This window comes from Drosophila eugracilis, unplaced genomic scaffold, assembly GCF_018153835.1.
Source record: "Drosophila eugracilis isolate 14026-0451.02 unplaced genomic scaffold, ASM1815383v1 contig_1828, whole genome shotgun sequence".
Lineage (NCBI taxonomy): Eukaryota > Metazoa > Arthropoda > Insecta > Diptera > Drosophilidae > Drosophila > Drosophila eugracilis.
Window position 1 is genome coordinate 477,470 of NW_024572675.1, and position 19,120 is coordinate 496,589.

General features: G+C 43.4%; 6 protein-coding genes across 8 annotated transcripts; 3 read left to right on the top strand and 3 right to left on the bottom strand.

The window, feature by feature from the left end:
• Window positions 1-183: 183 nt before the first annotated feature.
• On the bottom strand, window positions 184-3,210 carry LOC108113470 (protein RCC2 homolog). Of its 3 annotated transcripts, XM_017224053.2 has the most exons (5): window positions 2,947-3,053; window positions 2,675-2,867; window positions 2,015-2,417; window positions 1,369-1,950; window positions 184-1,310 (listed from the first exon to the last, which is right to left on the bottom strand). In XM_017224053.2, the coding sequence occupies exons 3-5, from the start codon at window positions 2,357-2,359 to the stop codon at window positions 774-776; spliced, it is 1,464 nt and encodes a 487-aa protein (XP_017079542.2). In that variant the 5' UTR covers window positions 2,360-2,417; window positions 2,675-2,867; window positions 2,947-3,053; the 3' UTR covers window positions 184-773. The 3 variants fall into 3 exon arrangements, with proteins under 3 accessions (XP_017079542.2, XP_017079541.2, XP_017079543.2); XM_017224052.2 differs by lacking the exons at window positions 2,675-2,867; window positions 2,947-3,053 and adding an exon at window positions 3,118-3,210; XM_017224054.2 differs by lacking the exon at window positions 2,675-2,867 and having other exon boundaries at window positions 2,947-3,050.
• A 2,030-nt stretch (window positions 3,211-5,240) lies between these two features.
• Window positions 5,241-7,115, bottom strand: LOC108113461 (sesquipedalian-1). The gene is made up of 4 exons (XM_017224042.2): window positions 7,006-7,115; window positions 6,601-6,936; window positions 6,318-6,533; window positions 5,241-5,592 (listed from the first exon to the last, which is right to left on the bottom strand). Exons 1-4 carry the CDS (start codon window positions 7,064-7,066, stop codon window positions 5,333-5,335), a joined length of 873 nt encoding a protein of 290 aa, XP_017079531.1. The 5' UTR covers window positions 7,067-7,115; the 3' UTR covers window positions 5,241-5,332.
• A 187-nt stretch (window positions 7,116-7,302) lies between these two features.
• Window positions 7,303-7,921, top strand: LOC108113464. The gene has a single exon (XM_017224044.2). The coding sequence runs from the start codon at window positions 7,306-7,308 to the stop codon at window positions 7,825-7,827; it is 522 nt and encodes a 173-aa protein (XP_017079533.1). The 5' UTR covers window positions 7,303-7,305; the 3' UTR covers window positions 7,828-7,921.
• Window positions 7,922-7,935: 14 nt separating this feature from the next.
• On the top strand, window positions 7,936-9,239 carry LOC108113463 (protein slowmo). The gene is made up of 2 exons (XM_017224043.2): window positions 7,936-8,035; window positions 8,145-9,239. Exon 2 carries the CDS (start codon window positions 8,224-8,226, stop codon window positions 8,869-8,871), a length of 648 nt encoding a protein of 215 aa, XP_017079532.1. The 5' UTR covers window positions 7,936-8,035; window positions 8,145-8,223; the 3' UTR covers window positions 8,872-9,239.
• Window positions 9,240-9,724: 485 nt separating this feature from the next.
• On the top strand, window positions 9,725-14,939 carry LOC108113430 (phosphoribosylformylglycinamidine synthase). Its single transcript, XM_017223992.2, has 4 exons — window positions 9,725-9,959; window positions 10,285-11,383; window positions 11,675-13,951; window positions 14,155-14,939. The coding sequence occupies exons 2-4, from the start codon at window positions 10,294-10,296 to the stop codon at window positions 14,844-14,846; spliced, it is 4,059 nt and encodes a 1,352-aa protein (XP_017079481.2). The 5' UTR covers window positions 9,725-9,959; window positions 10,285-10,293; the 3' UTR covers window positions 14,847-14,939.
• On the bottom strand, window positions 14,924-18,114 carry LOC108113431 (FAST kinase domain-containing protein 1, mitochondrial). Its single transcript, XM_017223993.2, has 5 exons — window positions 16,304-18,114; window positions 15,862-16,141; window positions 15,526-15,800; window positions 15,271-15,466; window positions 14,924-15,200 (listed from the first exon to the last, which is right to left on the bottom strand). Exons 1-5 carry the CDS (start codon window positions 18,003-18,005, stop codon window positions 14,993-14,995), a joined length of 2,661 nt encoding a protein of 886 aa, XP_017079482.2. The 5' UTR covers window positions 18,006-18,114; the 3' UTR covers window positions 14,924-14,992.
• Between the last annotated feature and the right edge of the window lie 1,006 nt (window positions 18,115-19,120).

Below are 19,120 nucleotides of genomic sequence, written 5' to 3' on the forward strand. Positions count from 1 at the left end.
CACTCGACTGTAGAGTATTTTCCTGGGTTTTATTATTATCATGGATAATGTGAGAGCATTTTTCCAATTATCTTCCAAAAAAGGGTAGCTTGAAGTCGTCTAACAATCCCGCAATTTTGCCATCTTGAATTCCCTTCCGCCTACAGAGTCCACGGCAGAACGACAAATAAAGTAGTAGACCTGTTTCTCTAAATACTAACATTTTCTTTATTTAAATATTCCTTTGTATAAGATTAAAATGCATGATGTACTAGTTAATAGTTGCAACTGGTATTGGATTTCTCCCATGGTATACTTTTTATATGTAAACTATGCGCTATGTTCGTAGGTTTACGTGTTTTGTAGTTTGTGGTTTGCTTTTGCTCACTCTGATCGAAATAAATGGAGAATACTGTAGCTTGTAAATTAAAAATTACAAATCGATAATCATAAGTTTTGTAGATTATTTTTAAGCCTAGAGGTGGGCGGCAATAAATTATATTAAGAAGGGGACAGGATCAGTACTGAATAGTATGAGTTACGAGAATAAATAAGAGTTTGAAAACAAAATACTTATATGTATTCTGAGATTATCGTATAGTATGTATATAGCGAGTTTAGCATAATAATGAACTTTTAACTTATAGCATACAATTTGTTGGATTTGTGTAGTTTCACTTTCGATAAGTAGCAGCAGTTTCGATGATCAGTTCTCAAGGTTTCCGACGCGGAGCAGTATTGTTATTGGCAGCTTTATACGTGTTTGTTGCAGAATTTAAAAGGTCGCTCACTACCTAATCATCAATTGTGTACTCGGGCATTTTCTCGTACTTTTGCTTAGTTGCCTCGTGAGTGGTGTCCACCAGCAACGCAGTGTGCGAGTAACCCATAGTTACCTGAGGTATTTTAATGTTGTCCAACTTTGGCACTTCTTTAGGCACAGTCGACGATTTCTGGAATTCCCCGATGCCAAGTTCTCCGAACGTGGGCGATGCACCCCAGGCGATCAGTGTATCGTCGGCCGAAATCATTATCGATGTGTTGGCACAGCCAATGTCGGTTATGTTCCAGCCGGACAGGTCCTGTACCGGTTTCGGATACATATTGGCCTCGCCTGTCTTCTTATTTTGCCCAAATAGGAACAGCAGCCCCAGCTCGTTGACGATGAGACTAAAAGTGGAGCCGCAGTAAACGCTACGCCCACCACGACCTTGTGTATCGAAAAACTTCATTAGGCGCGGTACCATCTCGTCCTTTGGCTCTGCATGGCCGAGACGCCCAAAACCACCAAAACCCCAGCTGTAAACGCGCTTCTTTGAGTCAATAGCAACCTGCAAAGCAAAGGTTTTCATAAGATATCGACATCCTGAATAATTAATGATCTCTAACCGTGTGGTTGTTGCCGCAGGCGAAATCCACGATCTGCACGCCATCAACTGGTGTCACGTGACCCTCCTTGCTTTTCTCTATATATAACACGACCTTTTTCGGTGACGTCTCAAAGTGGAATGATAGCTTGTTTGCGTTTACAAAGTACTTGGCGTCCGTGTTGTGGCCAAGCTGGCCATACTCCGGCAGCCCAAACGTGTGCAGACTACCCTTAATGTCCAGAATGGCCGAAAACTCTGCCCCGCACCCGATCCGGATAATGGGAGGTCCTCGGTAGTTGATCGGAGTAGGCGAATAAATGTTGGCGTGGGTGTTGCCAACCCCGCACTGACCGGACTTGTTCTCGCCGCAGGCGTAAACTGTGCCCGTGTCGGTAAGAAATAGGGTGTGGTGCCGGCCAACAGCAGCCTGCACTATGTTAAGATGCTCCAGGGCCGGAATTAGGGTGGGCTTCTCCGCCAGCTTAATATCTTGGCTGAGGCCCAGCTGGCCGCTGGGATTGCGCCCAAAACTAAGCGCCTTGCGGTCCATGTTGATGACAATAGTATGAGCGGCACTGGGTCCGCTGGCCACGTATCGATACTGTAAAATTGAATCACTCAGAGAAAATGTCGATGGGACAATGATTAAGGAAGAATTTGCTTACCTTCTCGTCAGTGAACCGATGGAAGCTGTATAGGTTCGGTCGGACCTTCGTGACATTCTTGCGGTCCCTCTTGCCGGTCAGATCCCAGGTTACCATGCCAGCGAGCAGCATTTGGCCCGGTGTCTTCTCTAGTGTGGACAGTAAGTCTTCAGGCAACTTGCTTGGGGGGTCGAGGTCGTCGTGGGGAATGAGCACTTCCATTTGGTTGGTGGCAGCCGCCTGCTGATGCACACCGTCCTCGTCGGACTCGTCGCTAAATTCGTCCTCGTAGTCCGACTCCTTTTTCTTCGGGCGCCGCTTGTTGGGACCGGCTCCGTTGCCACCTGCCTTGCGCTTAGCCGACATGTTCTCGATACTCGGTTTGTTTTTAGAATGGACTGGGATGGATATCTATACTCGGCGGCTGGAAGTGAACAAAGTATACGATAATTTAAGCCCTAAAACCGGAACCAGAATTCGCACGCAGCAGAGTGTAACGCTCACTGTGTTTGTGGTAGTAATTTTACGAACTACAGAATGCTTCCAATTTACAATAAAAATAGTTTCCAATTTACAATATTAAACAATGATATTAAAAATGATAAATGTTGTCAGAGTGAGTAACTTTGGTTACTTTAATAGAATAACACTGGGTATAGTTTAAGTGAGTGTATGAAATACCGAGAACTGGACTTTCCATAAACGCAGTACAAAACAAAAAGCCGCTCTCGCGCGTCTGGTGGTGTGTAGTGTGCAAGCGTCTGTGTGCCGTGTTTGTGTGGTGGTTTTGCACAGAAACAAAATGAAAGCCGCAGCTAGCGACGCCAGCAAAAAGATTGATATTTATCGCCTTCGACGGACAATTTCGTGAAACCTTTTGGATAACGCAATTTGTAAGGTATTCTGCTATTTAATAATTTCCAAAACTCGAAAATGGCAATTCCCAGGCTTACCAAAGGAGAATGGCCGGCTCAAAAATCAACATTCAAACGGTAGCGTCACTTAGCAAACACACAGACAATTCCACAGTTTTAATTAAACAGATAAGATTGCCGATTTTTGTTTTCCTCAATACTTTTATTGCGGAGTAGGGTACATTTTTTTTAATAATATGGTGAACTCACAGTTCTATATGCGGCGTTATTCCTTTTTCAGCAAAATTACAAACAAGACAACAACGCTAGGTTACAGAGCTGGAACCGAAATCGATGACTACTCCAAAATATCGATGTTACCCAAAGTATTATTCCCACCCATCGATTATTTCGTACGTTCGCTTTATTGTTTTTCTATCGAGAAAAATCATAAATACATAAAAATCTCGTTTAAAAAGACCATTTACACTGTTATTAAGTTTTGAATTTAAAGAGTTTTCTTGACACCTTGGATTTCTTTACTTATCCACTATTTTTTAATGCGTCAATTTTTAAAGCTGTTTACAAATAATAAGTTAAGTGGATCATAAGAAACATATAAGTAGTTTTATGATGATTATTTTTCTAGATATTTTCCAATTCTTAAAATGGCTGCTATATTATATGATCCTCCAATTTTCTTGAACTAAAAAGTAAGCTTCGAAGCTCTTTCATATCCGTTATTCGTAGTAAAGTGGTAAAGTATTTCAAAGGAAGAAGGTAAAGTTTTATTCTTGATTATGATCAACAGTTGATAAGGCCATGCCATCTCAAGTCTGCAGCGCAACAAAACATTTTTAATTTCACTTAAAGATTTCAAAGCACTGGACTTTATGAATATACAGTGACGAACTAAATTATTGGCACAGAAGGCTTCATGAACTTTAAGGCACGATTTCTCCCCTTAAAATTTAAATATTTAAATAAACAAAAATTTATACATATAATATTATAAAAACATAACACGACAAAATTTATTTCAACTTTTTACCTTTAATGGTTGATTTTTAAAAATTAAATAACACAAATAGGAGGTGAATTTGCCTGAACAAAATTATTGGCAAACTTATTAAAAAACTTAAAAATAAATGAAAATTACTAAAATTAATACTTTGTGGGTAAGCCATTTTGTTTTATAAGGGCTTCAAACCGTCTTGGCATCTAAAAAACGAAATTTTGGGTTGTTTCTGCCCCAATATTCTGCCTCTTTTCTATAAGAGCCACCTTCAGCCCGGGCTTTGTTTTTATCGCGCGTTTTTTAACGCGCCTGTCCAGCTCCTTCCCACAAATCTTCAATGGGATTGAGAAGGATGCGGCAGAGTATGTTGGACGTTATGTGCGACCTACATACGCACATCATAAGCCGTTTAAGGGAGCTTCTTCTTTGGAAAGCGCAAAACACACCGGATGACCCAAGGCTTTGACCGCCCGGGAACAGGCCCACATTATAAAAATGGTGAAGGTGGACCCAAAAATTTCTTCAACTCAGATCCCAGCAGAAGTAAAAAAAGTTTAGAAAAGAAATTCATCCAATAACGGTGCGAAGGACCCTTCATCAGGCAAATTATAATAGCTGAGTGGCTAGAAGAAAGACAGTTATATCAAAAGTGAATCAGAAGAAGCGATTAGACTATGCGAAAGAATATTTGAAGAAGCCAATGGATTTTTGGAACAACTTAATATTTTCAGATGAAAGCAAATTTAAAATTTGCCAATCTGATGGCCGGCAACGCGTTTGGAGAGAACCGAATACTGAGCTGCAAAAAAAAAAAAAACTTTGCATCGACGGTGAAACATGGTGGTGGAGACGTTGTTGTGTGGGGCTGCATGTCCGCTTCAGGGGTCGGCGAACTGGAGTTTATTGAAGAAAAAGAAATTTAAACCATCATTCTCATTTCAGCATGATAATGACCCAAAGCATACGGCTTATGATGTGCGTATGTGGGTCGCACATAACGTCCAACATACTCTGCCGCATGCTTCTCAATCCCATTGATGCCTATCCCATCCATGCCAAGATTCAGCTCCTATTTATGTTATTTAATTTTTAAAAATCAACCATTGAAGGTAAAAAGTTAAAAAAAATTTTGTCGTGTTATGTTTTTATAATATACGAGTATGTATAAATTTTTGTTTATTTAAATATCTTCTGTGCCAAAAATTTAGTTCGTCACTGTACATATGTACATTTAAAAATGAAGATCTATCTACTGGCAAGATAGCCTCTGCATTTGATGGTAAGCAATTCTTAATGGTTTTAAAAAACGTTCGTTCTTTTTCTTTCAATTGTATGATTGGCATGGTTTACTAGTTTTTTTAAAACATAAAAAATATTAAAATTAAGAATTGTTTATTTGAAACTTGATTTGATTTAGCACAAAAAGGATAATACATTGGCTTGTTCTTGGAGCAGCCAGCTCCTTCATCACAACTGTATAAGTGGCTGTCCCTGGCGCTCGCGGTATGCAGACACGTCTGGCATCAGTTCTTCTCGGAAACGCTCGTGACTGCGGGAAAAGTCATCCAGCGCCTCAGCCCGACGCCGCTGTCGCTCAGCAACGCTGATGTTGCTTTGATTGTTGTTGACCGTTTCGGGATAAAAAATGGTGGTGGCAGTCGGAGGAGGCTGAGTGGGACGTCGCTGTACCCTTGGCGTTCCATTCGGACTTCCGTTGCCGTTAGCATCTGCAAGTAAAAAATGCCTGTAGCCTAAATTCGGAAATATACAACAGATTTTTCTGAGAATGTCGACCAGCGGCATTTTTTAACTAAGCCCGATAATCTGCGAGCAGCAGACAATGATTAGAACAAACCCAGGCTTTGACTGTGCTTATCTCAAGCTCTGACTTGCGCGGATCACAAAAAACAGCTGCCTCGAAAGCCACAAGTAAAAGCATAGGTTATTTTTAAATAAAAATAGTTATATATGTTTGTGTAGCATTACTGTTTAAATATAATGTTCATCATTCGAAAAGCTTCGATTTTAGTTAGCTGTCCGCCAACTTTCCCATACAAATAACTTTTAATATCATAAAAGCTTCGTGGTCTAAAGATGTCAATCTTTTTAGGAAGTCGATGCGGCATTGAAAGACTTCTATGCTTTGATCTAATTCTATGGTACGCAAAAATACTAAACAAAGTCAAAACTGAATATGACACAGAAGAATTACTCAGAATGTTACCAGGCATATACCATTACTCATTAACTAATTATACAAAAACAACTTATGTAAATAAAAAAAAATGATGCTGACCCGATGATCATATTCGTATGATGCCGAGCTCCCTAGTAGAACTTGATGTTACGAAATTTAAAAATAAAAGTATTATAATTACTTATACTAATGAAATCTGTGTCTAGAGTAGTAGTAGTTAGAAAAACAATGTATTCTTATACGAGTCTTGCATACCTTTCTTGAACATCAACTTCTCTTGCTGCATGCGGGCGTTGCTGGAGCCGAAGTATCCGTTGATAAATGGCAGGGGCGACATGACCACTCCACCCCTTAACGAACTATCTGGTGGAGGAGGAGCGGGTCTGTTAAAGGGATTTGTTCGCCTGGGTGGAGGTCGAGGTTTCGCTTCCTCTGAGGCTCCTTGACCTTCAATGGCGTTGCCGATCACTTCTGAGGATCAAAAAATTCAGATCATTCGTATTTCAGGAACTTTAATCTGACCACAGCGCAGGCTTACTGTTTCTCGAGTCCTCCAACTCATGTAGCTGACGCTTGAGCTCAGCCAAAATAATGCGCTTGTACTCGTAACCGGCGCAGGTAAGCGCTTTCATCCACGCCTCCATGCTCTCCTGGTTGTCGGCAGCGAGGATGTAGGTACGGTTTCCGTTAAAGGCTATTTCGAAGCAATAGTTGTCAACCTCATTGGATAGCTCAATGGTGCAGCCTTCTACAATGATAAGCCCCAAGGGCTCTTTGTCCACCCGTGACTCGAAGTAGAATAAAAGGTTGCCCTTCAGCACGAAGTAGCGCCTTTGGAAGGCCTTATTAACCTCCCCTCGCTTACTAAGGAAACCTTAAAGACGTTTGGTAAAAAGTATAAAATGATTATTAATAGACGAGCGAAAAGGGCTCAGTCGCATACCTTCCATGTCGAAAGGCGGCGTTCTTGCAAACACGTAAAGGTTCTTTTCGTTAATTTTCATGGCTGGACTAGCTTGGGCTGCATTCGAATATAATAGGCGCCTATACTGCTCCTTTAATATATTATTGTGGTGAGCAGTGAGAATATAAAAATGTAAAGCCAGAAATTGTCGCTCTGCGAACAGATGATGGGCAGAGTTGCCATACCTTTCGCTGGTAATCGATTGCTGGCAGTGGAACTGAAGTGCGTTCGTTCTTTTCTTAGATATTTTATTCGCCACAAAAGGTCCAAAATAATCAAATGTCGTACCTACTCACGGAAATTGCTTTGGAGATGCTTGGCTATAAGTTTTACGATACCAACGGTATCTTCCACCTGACCAACTTTCAGAACAACTCGACGCACAGCGAATCTCATCCTGAAGAGCCTTCACTGACAGAGTTTATTGAGCAGCCCGAATCCCCAGATAAAGAGACACCGTGTCAGGATTTGGGGGTGGAAACAGATCTTGTCGCTGGCCTTAGCATTGCGCCCGATTTACGCAATCCGCGACGCACGCCGGCCAAGGCGCTGGCTAAAATAATGGACTACGAGAAGGAGAAGATCATTAACCAGATCTCCACTCGTCTGGAGCAATTGGTGGCGCGACGGGCGGCTGTTTACAGTGAGCAGCTGCTGGCTGAAATTATGGATGAGGAGGAAAAACTTATCAGGGAGGATGCCAGCGAGATGCGCAAGTTCCGCGAATTTCTACAGACCCGTTTGCAGCGTCTGGACAAAGGACCCTACGAGAAATATGTGCGAACATTTGGACCCGACTAGGGTACTACTGTACCACTGGAGAGGGAAATAAGTCGAGTTAGGAACAAGCCTTTAGGTTGTTTATAAACGTCCATAATAAAATAGTCATAGTGCATATGGATGCTTCAGTACTTTCATTAGCTGTGCCAGTGTGACCACCATTGGCACTGGAAACATATCGGTGACCGGGTTATCGAACTCAGTGTCATCTCTAACAGCACGGGTAAAGGTCAGCTCTCGTAATTTCTCATTGAAATATTCAATTATTCCGAGTTTCCCGTCAAAATTCAAGCCATTATCCCAACTATAGCTCTCTACCGTTCCGTCTGCCCCTGCAGGCTTAGCTCAGCCCACTGCTCTGTTGCCAAATTTGGATACACATCCCTTCCCTAAGGTGACGACAACGGCGCTTGCATAATGAAAATCTGGACGTCGGAGCACATCTTCAACCACCCGTGGGAGACTGTCACGCAGGCGGCGTGGCGGAAGTACCCTAACCCGATGACGCCTTCCATTATTGGCACGGACGTGGTCGAACGCCGGGTGGTGGATGGAGTGCTGCACACACATCGGCTAGTGCAGTCCAAGTGGTACTTCCCAAAATGGACGCACGCGCTCATCGGCACAGCCAAGACTTGCTTCGCCAGCGAGCGTTCTACGGTGGACCCGGAGCGTAAACAAATGATGCTCAAGACGAACAACCTCACATTTTGCCGGAACATTAGTGTTGACGAAGTGCTGTACTACGAGCCTCATCCGACGGACTCCAGCAAGACTCTGCTTAAGCAAGAGGCCACCGTGACCGTGTTTGGGGTCCCGCTGTCCCACTATATGGAGGACTTGCTTACTTCGACGATCAGCACTAACGCGGGCAAAGGTCGGCAGGGCCTGGAGTGGGTGATCGGGCTGATTAACACAGAGGTCAAGGGCATTGCCCGTGGCACGGATGAACTTTTACACAGCACACGGCGCTCTATAGACGAGGTCACGGAAAGCGCTCGGAAGAGCATGGACGAGATCAGCGCGCAGGCCGCGAAGGCTGCGAAGGCGATGCATATAACATAGGTGGCGACAAGGCGACAATGCAGGGTCGCGCGGGTGTTGTTCAGTAGTAATTATTTTCAAAAGGCGCACGGTCGCCGTTTTAGTACAACAATTAACCGATGGCAAGATGGACATCTAGCAAACGTGGGGCAGCAACAATTACTTCTTTTCTCAAGCCATTAAATATATTTTATAACAACTACCTTTCGATAGTGGCTATCGGCTGATAAACAGAGCTCTTATCTGGCAGAATTTGAAGAACTCACGCTAATGCTGGCACCTATTTAAGCAGATCAATAAACCTAAAGTACATAGTTAATTTAAGCTTTGTGAACCGCTGCAGAAAACAAAGAACGAAAAGAGCAATAAAACGAAAAATTTGCAAACAACGAGTGTGAAGATCAATTGTATAAATTTAATTCCTTGCTATACTGCCTCCGGCAAATAACTGAGATGCAATGAATTTGAATAACCTGCATATAAATAAAACACCAGAAGGCCAATTATACACGTGTTGCGCTCTTTGCGGCTCTTTCACCCGTGATTAGTTATTTAGCGTTTGATTTGCTTTCATGCTAAATACTCCCACATGGCACCCGAAGGCCCATTTGCGAGCATACCGCCAAATTGAATTATTTTAAATTGAAGTTGTCTGATAACTTTCGAAAGGTGTTTTCCCTTGATACAAAATCCTAGAAAACTTAATTTTTATATAACTCAAAAAATAAGATTTTAACAAGTCAACGTAGTTGATTAAAAAAAATATTTTAATTTATTTTTGCAAGTATTTATCGAAAAATGTATTTATTTTTGAAGATTATTATTTGTTTATTTGTGTGGTTGTTATAAAGCTTACACTGTAAAAGATAAATGTGTATATCATCATAAAGTCAGTATATTTGCTGGAAACTCAGCATGTCACTAGCGGGTCAATTTGAATTATATTATATGAGGTCCGGCGTTGTCCAGCACTGGGAAAGTCGGCCCCGAGATGTGGTGAGATTGAAATCGGTGAATGAGAGCAACGAGAGCTGAAGCCCCAAAACGATCTTGGATTGCAACTCCAACGCACGTGTGATCTGCTCAGTGTTATTGAGCTTAAATTTGAGGTATTATTGTGTTAATTATCCTCCTAAATTCTGCTCCGTACAGCTATGAAAATTGCTGCCCGTAATGCAAAATATGTTTACGCCAGCTTATCAGCGAATCCCGGCTAGACAAAAACAAAAACAAGTTGTGACGGCAGGGCAGGCATTGGTGTATGCGATTCATTTGATCGGCTGTAACCTGATCTACATCTGCGGTAAAGGTGCCAATTGATAACCCAGCGTGGGCACTGCTAACTGGTCGTCAACGGCTTTCCAAGATCATTCTCGATTCGATGAGCAAGGAGTGCGCACTGTTTATACTTAACCAGCAATTCGTTTATTGCAGCCCAGAAACATGGTCATCCTTCGCTTCTATGACGTTCACGCCCACTCCGCGGCCGAAGAGCAGATTATTCTACGTCGTCTGCAGGATGTGAACTCCGGCGTTAAGTCCGTGGTTTTGGAGCGTTGCTACCATCTAGAGTACAGCGTTGAGACAAAGCACTCATTGAGCTTGGGTGACCTACTAATGTGGCTGGTGAAACAACCCTTGAGCAGTGGCCAGAGCTTGGTCAGGCAATCCGTTCTTCAGGAGTATGGCCACAAGCAGTTGCTCTTAGAGATCGGGCCTCGCTATAACTTCTCCACACCTTATTCAACGAACTGTGTTAACATTTTCCACAATCTCGGATATTCCGAGGTGCGTCGAGTGGAAGTTTCAACCCGTTACCTTCTGACCTTTAGCGAGGACTCGAAAGTGCCAGATACAGGGAGCTTTCTTCCTTTGCTGGGCGACCGCATGACCCAGTGCCTCTACACCAAAGAGAACATCCCCAAGGAAAGCTTTAATGAGCAGTTACCAGAGCGTCAGTCAAACTGGCATTTCGTGCCCGTCTTGGAGGAGGGGAGGAGGGCATTGGAGAGGATAAATCAGGAGCTCGGTTTAGCCTTCAATGACTTCGACCTGCAATACTACCACGACTTGTTTGCAAAGGTGTTGGGCCGAAATCCCACCACAGTGGAACTGTTCGACTGCGCCCAGAGCAACAGCGAGCACTCACGCCATTGGTTTTTCCGCGGGCGCATGGTGATCGATGGGGTTGAGCAGCCAAAGTCTCTGATACGCATGATTATGGACACACAGGCTCACACGAACCCGAACAATACCATTAAGTTTAGCGACAATAGCAGCGCCATAGTGGGATTCAGCCACCAGTCCATAGTCCTGACTTCCGTGGTAGCTCCCGGACCAGTGCGTTTGGAGAACGTGCAGTCAGATCTGATTTTTACGGCCGAAACCCACAACATGCCCACAGCTGTGGCTCCCTTCAGTGGGGCCACTACGGGCACGGGTGGACGACTGCGCGATGTCCAAGGTGTGGGAAGAGGGGGCGTTCCGATCGCAGGTACCGCCGGCTATTGTGTGGGAGCCCTTCATATCCCAGGTGAGTAACTTGCAAATGCAAATGACATATTTACATTTACACTAGTCGATCCAATCTAAACCTAATTGTCGGGCACTGTAAAATGTAGAAAGCCGGGATAAACAAGATGAATTTAAAGAGCTCAACAGGTCAAAAAGATCCCGTCCATAGTGTTTCCTTTTATTATTATTAATACTTATAAAAAGTTGTAATTACTACCTTAATTGATATATGATTCCGCTCAAAACGCATCTTTGAGATGTACATGCATAGTATAAGCTAAACATTTTAATTTTGTATTTTTACACGTAGGCTACAAACAACCTTACGAACCCTCGGACTACAAATATCCTGCAACGTTCGCATCTCCACTTCAGGTGCTCATAGAGGCAAGCAACGGTGCCTCGGATTACGGAAACAAGTTCGGAGAGCCGGTGATCTCCGGATTCGTTCTATCATATGGACTTAATAATGCAGCTGATCCCGGCCAGCGAGATGAGTACGTGAAACCGATCATGTTCAGTGGTGGCCTAGGCACCATGCCTGCATCAATGCGCGAGAAAATTATTCCAACTCGTGGTCAGTTATTGGCCAAGATCGGAGGACCAGTTTACAGGATAGGGGTGGGGGGCGGTGCCGCTAGTTCCGTTGAAGTACAGGGATCAGGAGATTCTGAGTTGGACTTCAACGCCGTCCAGCGTGGGGACGCCGAGATGGAGAATAAGTTAAATCGCGTGGTGCGCGCCTGCCTAGAACTGGGCGACCAGAATCCCATACTAGCAATCCACGACCAGGGTGCTGGAGGCAATGGGAACGTTCTCAAAGAACTAGTGGAACCTGGTTTTGCCGGAGCCATAATCTTCTCAAAGGAGTTCCAACTAGGCGATCCCACAATTACTGCCCTGGAGCTGTGGGGTGCCGAGTATCAAGAGAACAACGCCATTCTTTGCAAGGAAGATCAACGCGACCTGCTGGAAAAGATCTGCCGGCGTGAACGCTGCCCTATTAGCTTTGTAGGAGTCGTGACAGGGAATGGGCGAGTGACCCTTCTGGAGAAGTCTGCCCCTAAGGATTTTAATCAGGCTTTGAACGAATGTAATCGCAGCACAGCTTCGCCTTTTGATCTGGATCTCAAGTATGTATTGGGGGACATGCCGAAGAGAACATATGATTTAAAACGCGAGCAGACGCCCCTAAGGGAACTGTGTCTGCCGAAAGACTTGCATCTTGAAGAAGCTTTGGAAAGAGTTCTTAGCTTAGTGTCAGTGGGTAGCAAGCGCTTCCTCACTAACAAGGTGGATCGATGCGTTGGAGGATTGATCGCACAGCAACAGTGCGTGGGTCCTCTACAAGCCCCACTTTCGGACTACGCGTTGACCACCGTTTCCCATTTTAGCAAGTCCGGCATAGCTACCTCAATTGGTACCCAGCCGATAAAGGGCCTTGTTGATCCTGCCGCAATGGCTAGGATGTGTGTGGGTGAGGCGCTTAGTAACCTCGTCTTTGTAAAGATAAGTGAACTGGCAGATATCAAGTGCTCGGGAAACTGGATGTGGGCAGCAAAGCTGCCCGGAGAGGGTGCCAAGATGTTCGATGCCTGTAAGGAGCTGTGCCAGATTCTCGAAGAACTCCATATTGCCATTGACGGAGGAAAAGATTCATTGTCCATGGCTGCCAAGGTGGACGGCGAGCCAATTAAGTCTCCGGGTACTCTTGTCATCTCCACTTACGCCCCCTGCCCAGATGTGCGCGTTAAGGTTACGCCGGACTTAAAGGGACCGGGATCGGGCTTAAAAACTGCTTTGCTCTGGATAAATCTAGAAAACCGTCTTCGCCTAGGTGGCTCAGCTCTGGCTCAGGCCTACGCTCAGCAGGGCAATGAGACGCCAAACTTGATAAGAACGGATCTGCTGAGCAAGGCATTTGAAATCACCCAATCGTTGTTGGAAGAAGGCCGCCTTAAGGCAGGACATGATGTCAGTGACGGAGGGTTGATAGTTTGCCTATTGGAGATGGCAATAGGAGGACTAAGCGGACTCAGAGTCGACCTTTCGGAGCCCTTGGCAAAGTTGAAAAACTACGATGTGGCTGCCGAAAAACTTAAACGCCCTGAGCTGGCTCTTCTTTTCGCGGAGGAGTGTGGATGGGTAGTGGAAATATTGGAGACAGACTTGGAGCGCATTCGATCGATTTACGAAGACGCCGGAATACCGAACTACTATTTGGGTGAGAGCGACGGGTTCGGACTCGATTCCAGAGTGGTAATCAAACAGGGTGATTTAGAACTGCTGGATCAGCCACTCCGTTTGCTTTACCAAAAATGGGAGCGCACTAGTTATGAGTTGGAAAAGTTACAGACCAATCCAAAGTGCGCCGAGGCCGAGTACAAAAGCCTTGAATATCGCCGAGCCCCGCAGTATAAAGGTCCCTCGAATCTGCAAGCCGAGCTAGCTCTCAAAAGATCCTGTGCCCCCATACGTGTTGCCGTGCTCCGCGAGGAGGGCGTTAATAGTGAGCGTGAGATGATGGCCTGCTTGCTGAAGGCGAACTTTGAAGTTCATGATGTGACTATGTCAGATCTTCTGCAAGGTATGCACAAATATAAATTCCAATCAATATCGATTTCAATCGATTACCTATCGTTCTGGACTAAGTGGGTTATGTAAACGTATCAGAAAAATGGTTCTTGATTTTAAATAATGGTTAATGTCACTCTTTTAAATATTTTGTAGATTAAGTTGTTCTAGTCTTGAGAACGGTGAAAAAATGAAAGATATTATTCTTTATTTCAGGTACGAGCGTGTCTCAATACCGCGGACTGATCTTCCCGGGTGGGTTCAGCTATGCGGATACTTTAGGATCGGCCAAGGGTTGGGCAGGTAATATTCTCCACAACCCGCGCTTGATGCCACAGTTCGAGGCCTTCAAGCGCCGTCAAGACGTTTTCTCCTTGGGAATTTGCAATGGCTGTCAACTGATGACTCTTATTGGATTTGTGGGAAGCCTAAGCAGCGAGGTAGGAGTAGATCCTGATGTGGCCCTTCTTCATAATAGATCGCAGCGCTTCGAGTGCCGCTGGGCCACAGTAAGGATTCCTTCTAATCGCTCTATAATGCTCGAAAGTATGAAAGATCTGACACTAGGGTGCTGGGTGGCTCACGGTGAAGGTCGCTTTGCATTCCGGGAAGAGAAGATCATTAGTCAATTGCTGTCAGAGGAGCTTGTGACACTGCAATATGTTGATGATGCAGGCGAGCCTACGGAACTCTACCCTCTTAATCCGAACGGTAGCCCTTTGGGGATTGCTGGTATTTGCTCGACAGATGGGCGGCACTTGGCCTTAATGCCACACCCTGAGCGTTGCTCCTCTATGTACCAGTGGCCCTATGTACCACCTTCTTTCCCAGTGCTCCCAACACAGGATGAGAGTCCTTGGCAGATTATGTTTAACAATGCTTACAATTGGTGTGTCAAGACAGATTAAAAAAATCCTAAGGCTATAATAAGCATTTAAATACATTATATGTATTTAGGCCCTTATTAATCATAATACAATAAATATTTGTTTCTAATTTTATACAAAGTGCCTTTATTAGATTTTGTAAACTAAAGCACACAAAGTAATCAAAACTAATGGGAAATTTGTAACAAGCACTTAAGGTAATTAGCTTTGGCTGTTGTTGATGTCATATACTTTGAGTTCCAATCGTGTTGGTTGATTTGCATCACCTTGTAGCCCATCATCTCGAGATGTCTCATTTTTAACGATTCCGGACCTCGTAAGGCAGTTATATCGTTCTCACAAAATGAGTCGAGTTTTAACAATAGTATTGCCACTCTAAAAATCGAAAATACGAATGAAGTAGATTACGTGCCAACAGTAATATTACGTTCAAGTGTGTGTATACTTCGTTATGCGATCCAACATGGTGGCCTCAACTGGAGGCGGTGGAATGGGCTTTCTATCCCGATCGAAATGTATTACAAAGTCAATTTGGTAGCCGTAAGGAGTTGTGTGATTGCATCGGAAATTATTATCATTCTGAAGAAGCTTCTGCAGCAGCTGTTTAACCTCTACAAAGGACCCACTGGGAAGAAAGGACCCTGCAAGATTTTCAAATTTTAGAGAATATAAAACAAGTGCAATTGTGTTGTATATTTACTTTTGCTTATATGAGCCTCTATGTAGTTCTGTTGAAACCAGGGCACATTTGCCTCCGGAAAATCCAGGCACACCGTGCGGTTTAGCTGCATTACTAGATTAAGTACCCGTTCCGGATAGGTTGCCTTTGAATAGCAAAGCTGAATTTCTTCCTCAATGCGCTGAATGAACTTTACGCAAAATACTTGGTTGATTAGCTGCTCGGGTATTGTTTTGTAGAAGCACAGTGCTAGGCAAGCCTGCACAATCGATAATCCACTCATCTGCTCGAAGTCTCTAAAAAATTTTTAAATTATGGAACTACTTTACGGTATACTTAATAACTCAATATACTCACCTTAATAATATTCTGGATGCATGATTTAAAACCTCTATATTTTCAGGCGTATAGCCCAGATTATAGGAACAGGTTAACACTTTTTCCACTGTCTCGCCGGTAATGTGCTCATTCTGTTTGGAAACGTAGCTGAACATCGACTCCAAAAGCTCGGGTATACAAAAATTCGAGGCATTGAAGTTATATGCCATGTCACGAACCACTCGAGAGTTAAGATCATTGCATTGGATACTTTTGTAATGCAACAAGGCCTGGTTGTAAACCAACGTGTTTTTAAGCGCTGTAAGGGTAAAAAATATTTATTGTATCTCGATTTTCAGTCGGCTGTTAGTTTAAGACTGTTTCATATCTTCACCATCAAATTGTCCTTCAAAAGCCATAACAACGGCACATAAATTATGTTTTTATTTGCAACAATTTTTTTAATAATTTTTTAACTTACTCTTGCGATGACTAAGTGTTCTCACTATCATGCTTAGTTCACTGGCATTCACCTGAACCTTTTCAGAACCTGCCAAGTGGCGCTCCGCACAACCGGTAAGAATGCTGTCCATGGTGGACAATTGCATGCCAGCAAGTGAGGGAAGGTTCTGTCGAAACCTCAGTTCGCAGGCTATTTGCATTCCACGACTGAGAAGAAAGCAATCTTGGATACCAAACTGGGGAGCCATGGCGAGCATCTTGCTAAGCAGTATGTTTGGGAATTTTTTCCAATCTAAAGGAGTTCGTCCGTAGGCCAGCACAAAAGATGCCAGGCGGGCAAACTTCGACGGTAACCTTCCCGCTATATCTTCCTCTATAGCACCCATACACAAGCGACTTAATATTCGTTCCAACTCAAAGTGACGGTAGGTTCCTCCCAAATTGTTATTAAAGTTCATGTAGCGCTGACAATGCCTCAGAAACCTCAGGTGGGTTTGCTCCTCTCCACAGGACTCCAGCTCGCGAATCACCCCCGACCAGTATAAATTACAGATTCCCAAATCGGAAATCTTTAATGCTCGCAAAACACTGAAGAAGTGTCCGCTAGCATTGGGCATCAGCCAAGCCTCTTTGGAGAATAGTAGTTCCTTAAAAACTTGCGTGTACTTTTCCCTTTGATGGGGAGTTGCAAAAGGAACGGCACAAGATAAGGCGTCAGCAGTTTTTTCATTTTCCAACAGCTTTTCCGTAGCTACTCTGAGCGGCTCTTTTATCGCGGATGGCTCCTGATGGTGCAAAAATGCGCGACACATACTCTTAAGGTCTCCAGGCTCCATCTCGTGAATGCAAGGTTGCAAAACCAACATAACTTTTCGAATCAATTGGGTATGCTGCTGGGACCACAGTGGAATATTCAGCATGTGGAGCAACTTAAGCAGAGCTTTAGGCGTCTTACTGCTGAGGACGTTGTTTTGAATCAGTTCAGCCACTCGCGTTTTGAATTGTGCAAGAAGGTCCTCGTTGATGAGGAAGTGCAACTGAAAGAGGCATGTGGATAGCAGGCGTACTTGCTCTTCGGTATAACACTGATATATGTGATGCTCCAAGTGTGGCACAAAATTTCTGCAAACGAGCGGAGTAAAGAAGTCCCGTTCAAGGTTTATTCCGACCGAGAGGCGGGACAAAGAAGTCAATGGAATGATCGCAACATTCACTTGTTTCTCGATGAGGCTAAGAGCCTTTATTAGCACGGCTTCCACGACTGGCTCGGAATTGGGAACGTGCATTTTGCGTAGGTAAAGGTAGCATCGACTGAGGTCGTCAACATTTATTTGCTCTATACAAGGTGCCAAAATCGGGAGGACACTCATAATCAATCGTTCTGTGATGCCACCCCTGCTTAACTGTTCCACGTCCTGATATTGCTGCCATAGCAACGATATGCCCTCCACCACATGGGAGGTCTCCAGGCTAACACTGCTTTCCAACAACTCTAGAAGCTTTTCACTCGTCTTGGCCTCCTTCAGCCGGATTTGAAGTGTATTGTCTTCGTGATTCCTTTTTATTAGCTTCGATAGCTTTCGTACCGACAACAATCTTGCTGTTTGTATGGGCGGTTTTGCACCAATGTTAACGTGTCTCCTCAGGAGCTGAAGCTGACGCATTTGCAACAGGTATTGCAGGTGTTTCCATTGTGTCTTCTGTAGGTAGTTCAGATACATGAAAGTTTATTTCGAACTTATTCAGAAAACGTTAAATAATAACAAAGTTTCGGGATATAAACATGTGAGCGTTTTTGGGATCAGCTGGTCACAGTGTTGCCAGATAAGTTACATATATATTTAATTTTAAAAACACTCCAATGTTCCCGCATAATAGAAAAATATTCTTCATCAAATATTAATTTTGTATTGATAAAAAATATCATAATCTAGCAACAAGGGGTTTCAAGAAAGTGCAAGCTGTGCATTCTAATAAAACTGGCTTCGAGATGCTGAATTTTCAGACTGTTAAATACGAGTAGATCAGAAATTCCATAATAATAATAATAGGAAAGATATGTAAGCAGAAAGAAAAGAAAAAAACAACAGCCAGCATAACTTTTTCAATATAACTCATTGCTATTGGCCATTTACAAGAAAGGTCTTTCTGCATCTGCTTCTATGGACGCAAAGCTCTCAATATTGTCCAGGCTTAGGCTTTAGTAAGCATACATACAGTGGATCCAAGCATATTTCGTGCAAGAAAAAATCAAATTTTATTTTTGATACTGCTGCTAAACCAGCAGAGATATCAAAAAAATTATGGGTTTGTACTAGGGCTTGAGGCAACCATTTCCTGGGTTTTCCCATCCTTAAAATGTTTAAGGACTAATTCGCTTTGCTCAATAGTAGTTCGTGGCGCCATAGTTTGAAAATCCTCGTTAATCCGTAATGTTTGGGTGCCCCAGCCTCGAAAACTTATAAATATGCTTTTGTTAATAAGAAAAAAATTGATCTAAAAGTCGTAGTTTAGAGTTATTTGCCATTAAAGTGCTTGCACGAAATAAGCTTGTGCGTCAGAATTGCCCTATTTTTTAGTTTTTGTATGAAAAATTCTTTTGTTTTTTAAATTAGAAAAAACTTTTTTTTATTATTTTAATAATATGCGACATTCTTAAGCCTGGATCCACTGTACATACACACAATGTTAATCCCGGGTCCCAGAGCGGTAACGAAGGCGAAGGGGAGCTACTATCTAATATGGCATATGATGGTTTTTAAATCGGATTAGTAGATTGTGAACTGTTCCACACTTGTGTAATAGCGCCAACATGATACAGAGCGCAAAAACGCAA

What these genes read in the sequence shown, in the direction of transcription:
- LOC108113470 (XM_017224052.2), bottom strand. Translation starts at nt 2,359, where the DNA reads ATGTCGGCTAAGCGCAAGGCAGGTGGCAACGGAGCCGGTCCCAACAAG. An exon ending in ATCGGTTCACTGACGAGAAG is followed by an intron (nt 1,951 to 2,014) that starts GTAAGCAAATTC and finishes TCAATTTTACAG; the next exon opens with TATCGATACGTGGCCAGCGG. An exon ending in CCTGCGGCAACAACCACACG is followed by an intron (nt 1,311 to 1,368) that starts GTTAGAGATCAT and finishes TTTGCTTTGCAG; the next exon opens with GTTGCTATTGACTCAAAGAA.
- LOC108113461 (XM_017224042.2), bottom strand. Translation starts at nt 7,066, where the DNA reads ATGAAAATTAACGAAAAGAACCTTTACGTGTTTGCAAGAACGCCGCCT. An exon ending in GCCGCCTTTCGACATGGAAG is followed by an intron (nt 6,937 to 7,005) that starts GTATGCGACTGA and finishes AACGTCTTTAAG; the next exon opens with GTTTCCTTAGTAAGCGAGGG. An exon ending in GAAGTTGATGTTCAAGAAAG is followed by an intron (nt 5,593 to 6,317) that starts GTATGCAAGACT and finishes TTTTACTTGCAG; the next exon opens with ATGCTAACGGCAACGGAAGT.
- LOC108113464 (XM_017224044.2), top strand. Translation starts at nt 7,306, where the DNA reads ATGTCGTACCTACTCACGGAAATTGCTTTGGAGATGCTTGGCTATAAG.
- LOC108113463 (XM_017224043.2), top strand. Translation starts at nt 8,224, where the DNA reads ATGAAAATCTGGACGTCGGAGCACATCTTCAACCACCCGTGGGAGACT.
- LOC108113430 (XM_017223992.2), top strand. Translation starts at nt 10,294, where the DNA reads ATGGTCATCCTTCGCTTCTATGACGTTCACGCCCACTCCGCGGCCGAA. An exon ending in GGGAGCCCTTCATATCCCAG is followed by an intron (nt 11,384 to 11,674) that starts GTGAGTAACTTG and finishes TTTTACACGTAG; the next exon opens with GCTACAAACAACCTTACGAA. An exon ending in TATGTCAGATCTTCTGCAAG is followed by an intron (nt 13,952 to 14,154) that starts GTATGCACAAAT and finishes TCTTTATTTCAG; the next exon opens with GTACGAGCGTGTCTCAATAC.
- LOC108113431 (XM_017223993.2), bottom strand. Translation starts at nt 18,005, where the DNA reads ATGTATCTGAACTACCTACAGAAGACACAATGGAAACACCTGCAATAC. An exon ending in AACACTTAGTCATCGCAAGA is followed by an intron (nt 16,142 to 16,303) that starts GTAAGTTAAAAA and finishes TTACCCTTACAG; the next exon opens with CGCTTAAAAACACGTTGGTT. An exon ending in ATGTTGGATCGCATAACGAA is followed by an intron (nt 15,201 to 15,270) that starts GTATACACACAC and finishes TTCGATTTTTAG; the next exon opens with AGTGGCAATACTATTGTTAA.